Source organism: Peromyscus eremicus, chromosome 1 (assembly GCF_949786415.1).
Source record: "Peromyscus eremicus chromosome 1, PerEre_H2_v1, whole genome shotgun sequence".
Classification (NCBI taxonomy): domain Eukaryota; kingdom Metazoa; phylum Chordata; class Mammalia; order Rodentia; family Cricetidae; genus Peromyscus; species Peromyscus eremicus.
Genome location: NC_081416.1, coordinates 20301228 through 20314159, shown reverse-complemented (window position 1 = coordinate 20314159; position 12932 = coordinate 20301228). Strand labels below are relative to the sequence as shown.

Sequence of the window (12932 nt, the reverse complement as noted above, 5' to 3'; positions counted from 1 at the left end):
TGACTTTTTTTTTATTGTGTATGCGTATGTGCAATTACTAATGCAGGCAGTGTGGCAACTAGTGACTGATGTTAGGGAGCTCTGCTCTATCGCACTCCATTTTAATTTTTCAGACATGGTCTGTTGTTGAATCTGGAGTTTGCCATTTTGGTCATACTGGCTGGCAGCAAGTATCTGGGATCTGCTGGTTTTTATTCTCCAGTGCTGGGGTGACAGGCATGCAGCAACCACATCTGGCTTTTTATGTGGGTGCTGGGGACTCAAAACCAGGTTCTCATGACTTCACAAGTTGGCTCTGGGGCTGCTTTTATAGTCACCTTCTGGAGCAGTGGGGCTTACAGAACAGGTTTAGGGCTGATGGGAAAAATCTAGGCCCGAAAGAGGCAGCCTAGAAAGTTGTCTAGCCCTGAGTTTAAGTTCTGGGACCCCTGGTGTCTGTGGGGCCTTGGGGTAGCCCTCTGTTTTCTCCAAATCTCGGCTATAATACACCTTTCTCCCAGAGCTATGGGGAAAACTGAGGTGAGAACCATAAATAAATGAGCTAGCGTGGTGGGAATGTTCTACTACTGGGTGCAAAAAAAAGGGGAGATATGGGCAGGAGTTGATTTGTTAGAGGTCACCCAGTAGGTCTGGCAATAACTGGTCTTGGAGCTTGTATACATTGATGCTCAATCCAGTGAAAGGGAGCTGGGATCAGAAACAGTAGGATAGAGAAACTCCATCCAGCCCTGCCATTTACCAGCCTGGACAACCTGAGCCTGCTGGTTTTGAAATCTTCATTCCTTCTACTCCACAGAGTGTGTGTGTGTGTGTGTGTGTGTGTGTGTGTGTGTGTGTGTGTGTGTGTGTGTAGCCATGCATCAGCCTCCTGTGTTCCTCAAAAGCTGTTCACTTTGGTACTTTGGTACCTGGGCCTGCTAATTAGGCTAGGCTAGGCTGGCTGGACAGTCAGCCCCAGACATAACGCTCTCTTTGAATCTCTAGACTTGGGAGTAGAAGCATGCACGACCATGCCCAGCTTTATCCACAGGTGCTGAGGAAACTTAGGTCCTCATGCGTGCACAGAGACACTTCATTGACTGGCCTCTCTCTCCAGCTCACCACAGGGGTTCTGAGAAACAGTGACATCATGCAGCCAAGTGTTCAGTGTTAGCTCCAAGTACCTCTCTGGTTTCCACAAAAAGCAATATTCTTTTTTGCTTGATATTCTTGAGGCCCAAGTCCAGGAAGTCATGTTGGGAAGCTGAAGTGGGCGGAGTCAGCAGCCACAGTGCTGTTTCAGTCTTAAAATGCTGCAGTTTAAAACAGTAGGTTCAAGGTAATATAAAAAATAAGCCACGTAAAGATGGCTACCACACAGAGAATATGGATTATGTTCTCTTTGATATTTGTAACTGAAGAAAAACATTTGATTGCAAAAGCTGTTGAGTTATGCCAAAGTGTATATTTTAAAGGTACCTTGACTTCAAAACAAGTGTAGGCAGTTGTGGTGACTGGTTTATTCCTATAAACACTTATTTCTACAGTACAGTTCAGAGAATAAATAGAGGCACACAGCTATAATGAGGGAGACTTGAGGGTGGGAGCTGGGGCTGGGGGAGGGACCTAGGCTAGCTGGAGACCTTGGGATGGAAGATCTTCCTTTTGGCAGGAAGATCTGTCCCAAGCTCGAGGGCCAAGGCTCTCGAAGATTCACGAGTAAAATGGAGGAGCCAATGCCAGTCAGTTCACACTCGGAGGGATCCGAGTCTTCCGACACCCAAGGGGCTGTGAATCTGATCCACCGATGCACTGGGAAGGAACTCTCAGTGCAAGCCTTCCTGGGATCCAGGTCATTCCACAGGAGGCCTGGATAGGCCTGCCCCGTGCCCTGGATTGAATAATGAATACAGGTCATAGTTACTCTTACACTAGTTTCTTATTTGGCTGTTCTATGAAGGGATCCTGTCAGACATCTAAGGGAGAGAGAGGCACAGGACTGGGCTATCCGCGGTAACTCAGGTAAGGAAGACGGCTTACTGTAAAGTTGAGGGAGAAGAAAGCCACACTCTTCTTACATTGAGGGGGACTAAGAAGACACAGAGACCAGCCTGGAGCCAGGCCTCAAATGCAGTGAATGAGAGGGTAACACACAGAGAAGCTCTGGCCTGGGCTTTACAGAGCGGCTGTGGTCTAAGTCACCCCTGTCTTTTTCCTGATTTCTCCCTGGCAGCACACAGGACTGGCCCTAAGTTGAAGCCAGGATCATCTGCCATAAGGGTGGGTGGAGTGAAGAGATTCTGTACGGTTTGACAGCAGATAGAGAGAAGGCCACAACACTGGGTACAAGGTTCTAGAAACACAGTAACAGCAAGGACGCAAGGGCGGCCCCTGTTCTTGAGCACATAAGGGTCAGGGAAGGACGGACTGCTCCAGGGTCCTGGGGCCAAAATCCTCCAAGCTTTTCTGCGACTGAACTCCTGATGGGCGGGTGACAGAGCACCTCATAGGCTGTGGCACCACGGTCATTCTCATCTCATATCCGGTTCATTTGTTCACCTCCCGCACGCGTACAAGGGATGTTTCCAGCTGTGCCCAAAGCTCCATCAGGCAGTGAGATTCCTGGCTGACTTGGAGGCACTCTGTGCCCGCTGAACCACAGCAGAACACTTCTCACGCCGCAGCAGCGTGTTGTTCTCAAACAGACCTTCATTGCGGGGTATTCCATGAGAACCGTCAGGGAAGGTCAGCAAGCCTTTGAGGAGAGAGAATGAGAAGGCTTTAACGTTTCAGCCTCGATGGACAGAGGCTGAAGAAGAGGAAAGTGAGGGACATGGTCACGACAGATTTCAGGAGAGTCACAGAAGAATTAAGATTAAGGAGTGCCTCCGCCCACGTGACACTAAATTTCCATCCTACCGAGCTGAAACTTACCAAAACCATCTACTCGGCCATTTTTAAATTCCCCCTCAAAGGTCATGTTGTCATATCGAATGAAAACTCCGACGCCATTAAACTTGCCCTGGGCAAACTCCCCCTCATACCTGCAGAGACACCAAGATGTTAGTTAGCCTTTAGTGGGTGGGTTAGCTGTCCAGGGTAACCGAGGCAAGCCGTTACCAGTGTGCGTTAGTCAAGATGCAGAGCAAAGCTCATTCTGCCCATCCCAGAGCTCTACCTGTACCACTTACACCATTCCCCAGCAGCAGAGAGGGTCAGAAGGCATATATATGAGGTCTTAATTCCAGGAAAGAATCTCAGTGAACAGAGGTAAAGTAGAAGGTCACGCACCTCTTTGCCATTTCCAATTTCACATCTATTTAATTTGATATATTTGTTTTGTTTAGAGACAGAGTGTTGCAATGTAGCCCAGGTTGGCCTCAAACTCAAGATACTCTTGCCTCTGCCTCCCCAGAGCTGGGATTACAGACATATGCCACCATGCTTGGACCTTACGTTTATTTTAAAATAATAAGGGCTGGCAAGATGGCTTAGTAGACAAAAGAAACCTGTTTCCAAGCCTGATGACCTGAGTTAAATCCTGGGGACCCACATGGTGAAAACCTGCTCCTCTGACCTTCACATGTGCTGTAGTGCACCTTCTACAAATAAATAAAAGTTAAGTTAAAAAAATCAAAGTAATCAATGAAAGAAGTGCTTGTCCCTTGTCTGTTTTCTTTAGGGCCTGGGCAGGGCTGAACAGACAATCACCAATGCCCCATGTTTTTTATCAGAGTCTCACTAGTTCAAAGACTGAGAAAGGAATGACCTAATACTTACCTTGAGCCATCTGAGAAGGTCAGTACTCCAAAGCCATTAAAGAGCCCATTCTCAAAGTGACCCAGGTAGGTGCCACCATCTGCAAACATCAGTTGACCAAAACCATGTCTCCGGCCTGAGCAAAGAGAAGGACAGGGACCAGGTTGGAATGAGGCAGATCCAGGGTCCCTTCTCACTGGCTTAGCAGTCCATACTTTCCATAACCTTACCCACAAAAACCTGCCCTTCACCTCCGTGAGTGTGGAAAGCCCGGTCTCCTTAGGGCACAGGCCTGGCCACAGTGTGAACTGTCTCTCACCTCTGTGAGTGTGGAAAGCCCGGTTTCGTTGGGGGCACAGGCCTGGCCACAGTGTGAACTGCCCTTCACCTCCGTGAGTGTGGAAAGCCCGGTCTCCTTGGGGTACAGGCCTGGCCACAGTGTGAACTGCCCTTCACCTCTGTGAGTGTGGAAAGCTCAGTCTCCTTGGGGCACAGGCCTGGCCACAGTGTGAACTGCCCTTCACCTCTGTGAGTGTGGAAAGGCCTGTTTCGTTGGGGTACAGGCCTGGCCACAGTGTGAACTGCCTTTCACCTTTCACCTCTGTGAGTGTGGAAAGCCCGGTCTCCTTGAAGCACAGGCCTGGCCACAGTGTGAACTGTCTCTCACCTCTGTGAGTGTGGAAAGCCCGGTCTCCTTGGGCAGTTTCTTGGCTTGCTAGGACTGAACCTGTGAGACTCTAAAGTGTCCAGGCTGAGTTTCCAAACTGAACCATTACACTGCTTCTGGTATAGTTTCTAGCGTAGTTCATGGCTCCAAAGAACTTTGCTATTCCTAAGACTAGATTACTTCCAAGCATAAAAAGCTGTCAAAAAAGCTCAAGGCAAGGAATGTCACTTGTTCTTGAGTGGCTTCACTAATTCCCAGATGTTCCTTAACTTCTGAAGACTCATTGCAATGAAGTCATTGCAGTGAATCCTAAACTCGCTAATTTGCACCCAAAAGAACTCATTTGCTCCTCTGGGTACATTCACATTTAAACGACAGCCGATGTTAAAGCACTCTGAGTCCAGAAGTGGGAAGACGGAACGCATTTCACCGAACTCATTCCGAGTTCCTTCATTAAGCGCTGAGATAAGGGACAGGTTCTATGTGGAGCTGAGTCCTGCAGTGAGGAATGAAGATCCAGGAAGTAGGCTGCCCCAGGGGCCCTTCTCACCCTCCTTCCACTCGCCACGGTATTCCTCCCCACTGGAGTACGTGAAGGAACCTTTCGTCAGAGTCATGGCGGGAGCTTACAGAAGAGAAGGATGACAACTGTAAGAAAGAGAGAAACCGGTGTCACACCACGGCTAGAGGACTGGAGGCTCTGCTCTGGTACGTACATACTACCTCGGGTGCACTTAACAAACCACCCTCTTCACCACCCACCGCCACGTCCGCTAAAGCAGCCTCACCCCTGCTTCTCTGAGTTTTCAGCCAGCTCCTGGTTCCTGTGACCTGGGCTGGAAATGGAAGCTACATCTGCAAATATTTACTTGATGTCTACTATGTGCTTAGATGTATAAAACACGAGTCTCTCGCCTCAATGAAGTTATAATATGGTAGTAAGCAGGTGAAACACCAAACTGTACCAGAGACAATGTAATTCCGTGACAACACAGACGGCAGATATTAGCAAGTAGCCCTCAACACAACCATGGTGCATGTCTGTAATTCCAGTGCTTGGAAAGCAGAGGCAGGCAGATCATGTGTTCAAAGTCATCCTCGGCTACACGAAACTGTCTCAAAAATAAATACATAGGAAAAAGGATAAAACAAAAACGAGCAGCAAAGAAAGTAAAAGAACAACAAACAGGGAAAAGAAGAAGCTGGTCTGAGTAGAGAAGATGGCTTATATACGGAGCTATAGATACACTGAGACCTTGAGTTTTCAAAGAACCTCACAGATGGAATACAAACTCCTTCGTACTGTAGACGAATACGAACTCCTTCGTACTGAAGAAACTAAGTGCAGAGTGGTTAAAAAGTTTTTTGGTGGTGCTGGGGAGATGGCTCAGTGGTTAAGAGCACTTGCTGCTCTTTCAGAGGACCCAGGTTTTATTCCCAGCCTTTTACAACCATCCAAACTTCAGTTCCAGGGGATCCGAAACCTCCTTCTGATTTCCTTAGGTACCAGGCAAGCACATGGTTCGTATACGTACCCACAGGCAAACATTTATACACATAAAAAAAAAATCTAAAAAACATTCAACAAAAATTTTGTTAGTGGCTGAGCAGGGACAAGCACACAGCCCTCCCCGACCATGCTGGCCTTCCTTCCTTCATGTTGAGCCTCTGGTTTTAGGCCAGATCACTTCATTGCTCTCTCTGAAAGCTATAGCAGCTAAATTAGGGAAAGAACGAGTCTGGCGGCGGTGGGGGTGGAGTGGGCTTGTGAAACAAGGATTGTAATAGGATGAAAGCAGTGAGTAAGGACAATGAACATGACAACAGGAGGGGTTGGAGCAGTGGAGTCCAGTCAGAGAAGCCTGCAAGGCAGGGATAGCCTCCTATCGAGAGACAGACTTGCCGTAGTCTGGGTTAGCTATGTGCATTACTTGGTTAATGGAGTGTTTCCAAAGATGATAATAGAGATACATAAATGCAGAGATTTGAGAAGCACCAGACTTGCCCTTGTGCAGCACGTAGACCTGTTCTGCTTCCAGTGCGTGAGTTCAGACTAATATTCTAGATGAGGACAGAGCATATTGAGCAATTGTCCCAGCTGACCACAGAAACATGAACTCAGCAAGACCTAGAGGGCTGCCCTCTGAGCCTAGCCCCATGGTAATGACTCACAGTTTCATTGGGCAAAGAAATAATAGTTGTTTCAAGCTACTGTGTTTTAGAGGTATGCGTTATCACCCAGTAAGAACTGACATATTCATATGAATGGATGATGGTGGGCATATAATATGAGAGCAGAAAGCATGCTATGATAAGTATATCATAGAAAAGAAGCCACACCAACATCGTTGGGGACTAGTGGGTGGTAAAATAATTTTGTATTCAAGGATATCTCATAAGAAGGGAGATAAATGCTTAAGATATCATTAAGCATAAATGGAGACAAAATTAATAAACAATAGAAATATTTTTCAATTTTCTAGATGCAGATTCATAGGCACAAACTCAGACCTATTGCGTCAGAGTCTGTATAGTTGGCGGTTGGGAACCTATAGTTTTAACAAGTACATCATTAGATTTCCACTTGAAAGCCTGTGGACTCTGACTGAACCATAGGGAGACACTGAAAATTGCAACTGAAGGATCTCCATGATAAATATGATGATTAATTAACCTGAAGTCTCACGCAGGTACCTCACAGGACAAGTGCATCTTTTCTTCAGAATACAGAGACTAGATCTCATGCACAGAACTGGAGAGGATCCTTAAATGCCATGGGCCTGGTGCCAGTGATCAGCTTCCTTGCCTTTCAAGTAGCACAGAAACTGAAACTCTTATCATCAGTCCAGTATCAGAGCAGGCTTGGGTAGAGGTCAATGTGGCGTCTCAGCAAATACAACATTAATGAGAGGAAGATAAGAAGTTTTCCAAGAGAAAACTCTTAGAATTGAGCTAAAGTATTCTGGCTATAGGTCATCAGTAGCTCTTTCTAAAACTAAATGAGTTAATGGCAGTCAAAGTCAAAGGATGGTACAAATTGTAAACATGCTGGGCCTGGTGTCACAGGTCTTTGACCCCAGCATTCTGGAGGAACAGGCCAGCCAGGGCTATATATGAGACCTTGTGCAAAAATAAATAATAAAATAAAAATAAAAAATAAAAACCCTAAATTGCAACCTTCAAAACACACCCACCTGAATCTGAAGAGCTGTGTGTATGTATATGAGTATGTGTGTGTGTATGTGTGTGCGCGTGCATGCGTGTGTGTGTGTGTGTGTGTGTGTGTGTGTGTGTGTGTGTGTGTGTGTATTTGGTATTCCTAGCCTGGAGCTTGCTATGTAGACCAGGCTAGCCTTGTATTCAGAAAGATCCTCCTGCCTCTGCCTCCTGAATACTGGGTTTATGACATGTACTACCAAGCTTGGCAGAAGAATTGTATCTTTTTGTTTTCTTTTCTGAGAATGAGTTTCTTTGTGTAACAGCTGTGGCTATCCTGGAACTCTCTGTAGACCAGGCTGGGATCAAACTCACAGAGATCTGCCTGTCTTTGCCTCCCGAGTGCTGGATGAAAGGCGTGCATCACCACCACCGGGCAGAACTGTTACCTTTGACTAAATTTTATAACTGTATTGTCATGATGTAATCTGTCACTAGACTTAGAAGATCTTAAGATAAGAAGATCTTTAAATGTTTAGTGGTGGTTAACCAATTCCTCTTCACTTTGGTGAATTACTGTAGTGAGATTTAACGAGTGGGAACAATACTTCAGAGGGACAATACTTTTGTACCTATTTACTTTTCCTAAAAGCTACATGGAACTTCCAGAGTGGCATCTCATCTTGTTCCACAGGGATTAGGAAGGGTTAAAAAAAAATGAGGATTATCTATGGACAAAGTAAGTCTATCTTTTTTTGTTATGCTATTAGCTCTTGGGCCAATGTCTTAAATTTTTTTTTTTTAATTTTTCTGAGACAGGGTTTCTCTGTGTAGTTTTAGTGTCTGTCCTGGATCTCGCTCTGTAGACCAGGCTGGCCTTGAACTCACAAAGATCCACCTGGCTCTGCCTCCCAAATGCTGGGATTAAAGGTGTGAGCCACTGCCACCGGCTTAATATCTTAAATATTTAAGGAAGGTGATAAAATTTGAGATTTTATTTTTTTAAGATTTTATTTGTTTGTTTGTTTGTTTGTTTGTTTGTTTATGAGTGCTCTATCTGTATAGAGCCTGCATGCCTGAAGAGGGCCTTGGATCCCATTATAGGTGGTTATGAGCTACCATGTGGTGGGTGGAAACTGAACTCAGGACCTCTGGAAGAACAGCAGTGCTCTTAACCTCTGAGCCATCTCTCCAGCCCCTGAACATTTATTTTTATTACAATGTGGTAAAGCACTTTTTTTTGTTTGGTTTGGTTCCTTTTTAAACAGTTTAAATTTTTCTTTTATTTTTTATTTTTTTCATTTTTCACTTTTTTAAATTAATCAATTTATCCACCTTTCTATTACCAGCTTGATACAGTATATATTCCCATCTTAATCGTGAAATATTTCATTGAGGCTTGCTCAGTAATTGAGTAAAACCAAAACTTATTATAAGCCACAGTCGTCCTAGGGTCCCCCATGCTATGTATATATAGTCTCCATGGTTCTGTGGGTAGTAGTCTGATTGTTCTTTATTTTATATCTAGAATCCACCTATGAGTGAGTACATACCATGTTTGTCCTTCTGGGTTTGGGTTACCTCACTAAGGATGATTTTTTTCTAGTTCCATCCATTTGCCTGCAAATTTCATGCTTTCATTGTTTTTCTCTGCTGAGTAGTACTCCATTGTGTATATGTACCACATTTTCTTAATCCATTCTTCAGTTGACGGGCATCTAGGTTGTTTCCAGGTTCTGGCTATTACAAATAGTGCTGCTATGAACATAGTTGAGCATGTATCTTTGTGGTATGAATCAGCATTCCTTGGGTATATGCCCAAGAGTGGTATGGCTGGGTCTTGAGGTAGTTTGATTCTAATTTTCTGAGAAACCGCCACACTGATTTCCACAGTGGTTGTACAAGCTTGCATTCCCACCAACAGTGGAGGAGTGTTCCCTTTGCTCCACATCCTCTCCAACATTGACTGTCATTAGTGTTTTTGATCATAGCCATTCTGACGGGTGTAAGATGGTATCTCAGAGTCGTTTTGATTTGCATTTCTTTGATGATTAAGGATGTTGAGCTTTTCTTTAAATGTCTTTCAGCCATTTGTGATTCTTGTTTTGTGAATTCTCTGTTTAGCTCTAGTAAAGCACTTTTTAAAAGTGCTTTAAATTTATGTAATGCATGTGAACTTGAATGACTGTATGTATACTATGTGTATGCAAGAGATCATGGAGGCCAAAAGAGGACTTTATATCTCCTGGAACTGGAGTTACAGGTGGCTGTGAGCCACCATGTAGGTTCTGGCGACTGAGTCCTGGCCCTCTGCAAGACCTGTAAACACTCTTAACTGCTGAGCCAGTTCTCCAACCTCTCATTTCTTTCTTTCTTTTTTAAAATCAAGCTTGCTAAAGAACATTTATGTATTCACAGTAGCTTTTGTCTAAATTAAGAAGTTTTTGCTTGGTTTTTGAAAGAGGGTCTCTCTATGTTGTCATGTTGACCTGGAACTCACTCTGTAGCCCAGGCTGGCCTTAAACTCGAGAGAGAGCCACCTGCCTCTGCCTCCCAAGTGCTGGCATGCTCCACCACGTCCAGCTTAAATTAAGAAGTTTTAAAACAAAATAACAGCTGGGCAATGATGGCGCACTCCTTTAGTCCCAGCACCTGGGAGGTAGAGGCAGGCGGATCTCTGTGATCTCGAGGCCAGCCTGGTCTGCAGAACAAGTTCCAGGACAGGCTCCAAAACTACACAGAGAAACCCAGTCTCAAAAAACCAAAACCAAACCAAAACAGCAATACTTTTCCCAACCTAAGAATATTTATTTCCCAGTTAGAGATAATTTGTTCGGAAGCAGCCACCTTAACTACTCACACATCTCCAAACTGTCGCCAAAGTCACCTTTCTTTGTTAGGCAGTCTTACGAAGTTCTTTTAGTTATCATAAAGAAAGCAACCGTGGGTTTTTAGAGCTCTAAGAGGAGGAAATGAAAGCTGTGATGAACAAAGATTAGGAAACTGGGGACACTGTTTGAAATGAAAATGAAATAATTGGTTTTTTTAATTTATAATTCTAATCTCCCTTCAATCTGGAAAGTAAGCAATGGCATTGTTACTGTAAACAGGTCTTATTTAGGAAGAATGTGGGAGAGCTAGATTCAAGAAGGTGAGAAGAGAACACTGGTACCAAAAAGAAGGTTTTTAAAAACGTGATGGGGACATGAGAATGATGGGCTCTCGGGAGCAATATTGTCAGAACACTAGTCTGTGCCAAGGGAAAGGAGAATGCCTGGGCCGGGCTCTTATACAGCGAAGTTACTCTGGTTGGTACCTAAGAAGCTCGTGGATGATGGATTGCAGAGATGGTACCCACCAAGTAACTGAAACAACCCATTCCCAAAGCCTCAGTATGTGGATTGTTTTCCTACCTGTGGCACAGAAGCGCCCCAGATCAAACAAAGCCCTAGACCTTCACCAGGCAACCCAGTCTCCCGTTGCATTTTTTTTTTTTTTTTTTTTTTTTTTTTTTTTTTAATTCCAGTCCGGCCCTGTACTTTCTGGGGTCGACTCCCACCCCACAAGCTCTTCAGCTCTCACAGGTTCTGAGCATTCCCTCCAGACACAGCCCGGCACACCCCTCTCGATAACCAGTGCCCTGCTACGATCTCGGGTTCGAAACTCCAAACCCAGGTTTGGGACCCCCAACCGCAGCCACCTTCTTGTCTGAACAGCCGAACAGAGGTGGACTCCCCAGCCCGGGCCACCTGCTTGAGATGCCTCAGCCCCCACTTTGTGAACCACACTCCCGTGTCCTCCTCCCACCCGCGCCGAAGGCCAACCTGAGCTTGGCCTCTTAGGGACTACCGTCACGCCCAGACGCGACGCGGGGCTCCGGCGGCCAGGATCTTTGCTCCTCTCGGCTCCCCACAGACACCTTCCACTCCGCCACCTCCACCCGCCTCAGTCCCACTGGACGCCGCCATCCCTGACGGCCGCACTGGGCACAATTCCCGCTGTTCATTGGCTGTTACCTAGGCAACCGCGAGCAACGCCACTCCCCATTGGTCCAGTCTTCTTCCGTGCCATCTTTGTGAGGGGCCGAGTGTTTTGAGAGCCTGGGCCAAAGATCTGAAAGAGGGGTGGGGCTGAGCCTTCTGTCCCACCTCGATAAGCTCAAGAGAAAAGGAGGTTTCATCTCTCCGTAGACTTCCAGGCAGAAACTTTAATCCCAAATAAGACCGAATGTGTGTCCAAAGTGGCCACTAGCTCAAGAGGTTCTGATCTTTATATTCATAAACAGCTCCACTGCTAAGTATGAAGGAAGAAGCTAAATCCAGCTTTAGAAGCTCAGCTTTATAATTAGCAAGGGCTGTACTTTCGCACTCACAAGGACTTGTTATGTCCCACATCCTTTGTATTTAAAATATATTGCCATTATTTGAGCAAATCTTCCGAAATACTGTTCTCAAATATCCATGTAGCCATATGTTTGTTTACTGAGCATACAACCAAACAATAGCTCTTTCAATTCAGTACTTCTAGTGAGTTGGAGCAATAACTTGACGCAAGAAAGTAGGATTATGGGTGCAAGGTGATATAGCTCAGCAGGTAGACAATTGCCACCAAGCCTGACAATCTGAGTTTGATCTTTGGAACTCACATAATAGAAGGTGAGAACCAGCTACTGTCCTCTTGACCTCCACACATGCACACGCATGTCCACACACACACACACACACACACACACACACACACAATTAAATATAAAATATTAAGGCATGATTATAAAATATTGGTGATTATGTGGTTGGTCATCTTCTGTGAAAACTGTTCTACCTGCTGTTGGCTCTGAGGAGAAAACAAAGATAATGTTAACAATAATCTCAGCAGCAATGAAAGGGGAACATCTGTGGAGGGCTTTTTATGTCCTCAGTGCAATGCTAAATGCGCTGCTTATAGAGTCTTTTTTAAAATCAAGTGAGATAAGGGTGATTATTCCCATTTACAGATGAGGAATTTTAGAAATTGCCTTCTTAAAAATTGCTAATCGTTTATAGAACAGAGTTTAACCTCAAATATCTCTGATCTTCAAGCCCATGTTTCTATGTATTACATTCTACACTTTAACTTTATTAAATTAATTGTTACTATTATTAGCATGCACGAGTGTGTGTGTGTGTGTGTGTGTGTGTGTGTGTGTGTGTGTGTGAAGGTACTTGAAGAGGGTGTCAGATCCCCCGGAGCTGGAGTTATAGGTGGTTGTGAGCCACCTGATGTGAGTGCTGGGAACAGAATTCCATTCCTCTTCAAGAGCAGCAAGAGCTCTTCACTGTTGGTCCATCCCTGCAGCACCTTCTCAACTCAATGTCTGGGTTTGGAATGCATG

The 12932-nt window shown here is 45.1% G+C and overlaps 1 protein-coding gene across 2 annotated transcripts; it reads right to left on the bottom strand.

Moving 5' to 3' along the window:
• Window positions 1–1424: 1424 nt before the first annotated feature.
• Morn4 (MORN repeat containing 4) lies at window positions 1425–11548 on the bottom strand. Of its 2 annotated transcripts, none has more exons than XM_059257961.1 (5): window positions 11386–11548; window positions 4956–5053; window positions 3760–3874; window positions 2914–3023; window positions 1425–2734 (listed from the first exon to the last, which is right to left on the bottom strand). In XM_059257961.1, exons 2-5 carry the CDS (start codon window positions 5020–5022, stop codon window positions 2586–2588), a joined length of 441 nt encoding a protein of 146 aa, XP_059113944.1. In that variant the 5' UTR covers window positions 5023–5053; window positions 11386–11548; the 3' UTR covers window positions 1425–2585. The 2 variants fall into 2 exon arrangements, with proteins under 2 accessions (XP_059113944.1, XP_059113953.1); XM_059257970.1 differs by having other exon boundaries at window positions 11411–11548.
• Window positions 11549–12932: the final 1384 nt, after the last annotated feature.

Excerpts from the sequence above, each read along its gene's own strand:
- Morn4 (XM_059257961.1), bottom strand. The coding sequence starts at position 5,022 with ATGACTCTGACGAAAGGTTCCTTCACGTACTCCAGTGGGGAGGAATAC. Across the intron at positions 3,875-4,955 it reads CCGTGGCGAGTGGAAGGAGG|GCCGGAGACATGGTTTTGGT; the intron begins GTGAGAAGGGCC and ends CTCTTTGCTCAG. Across the intron at positions 3,024-3,759 it reads ACCTTCTCAGATGGCTCAAG|GTATGAGGGGGAGTTTGCCC; the intron begins GTAAGTATTAGG and ends GTGTCTCTGCAG.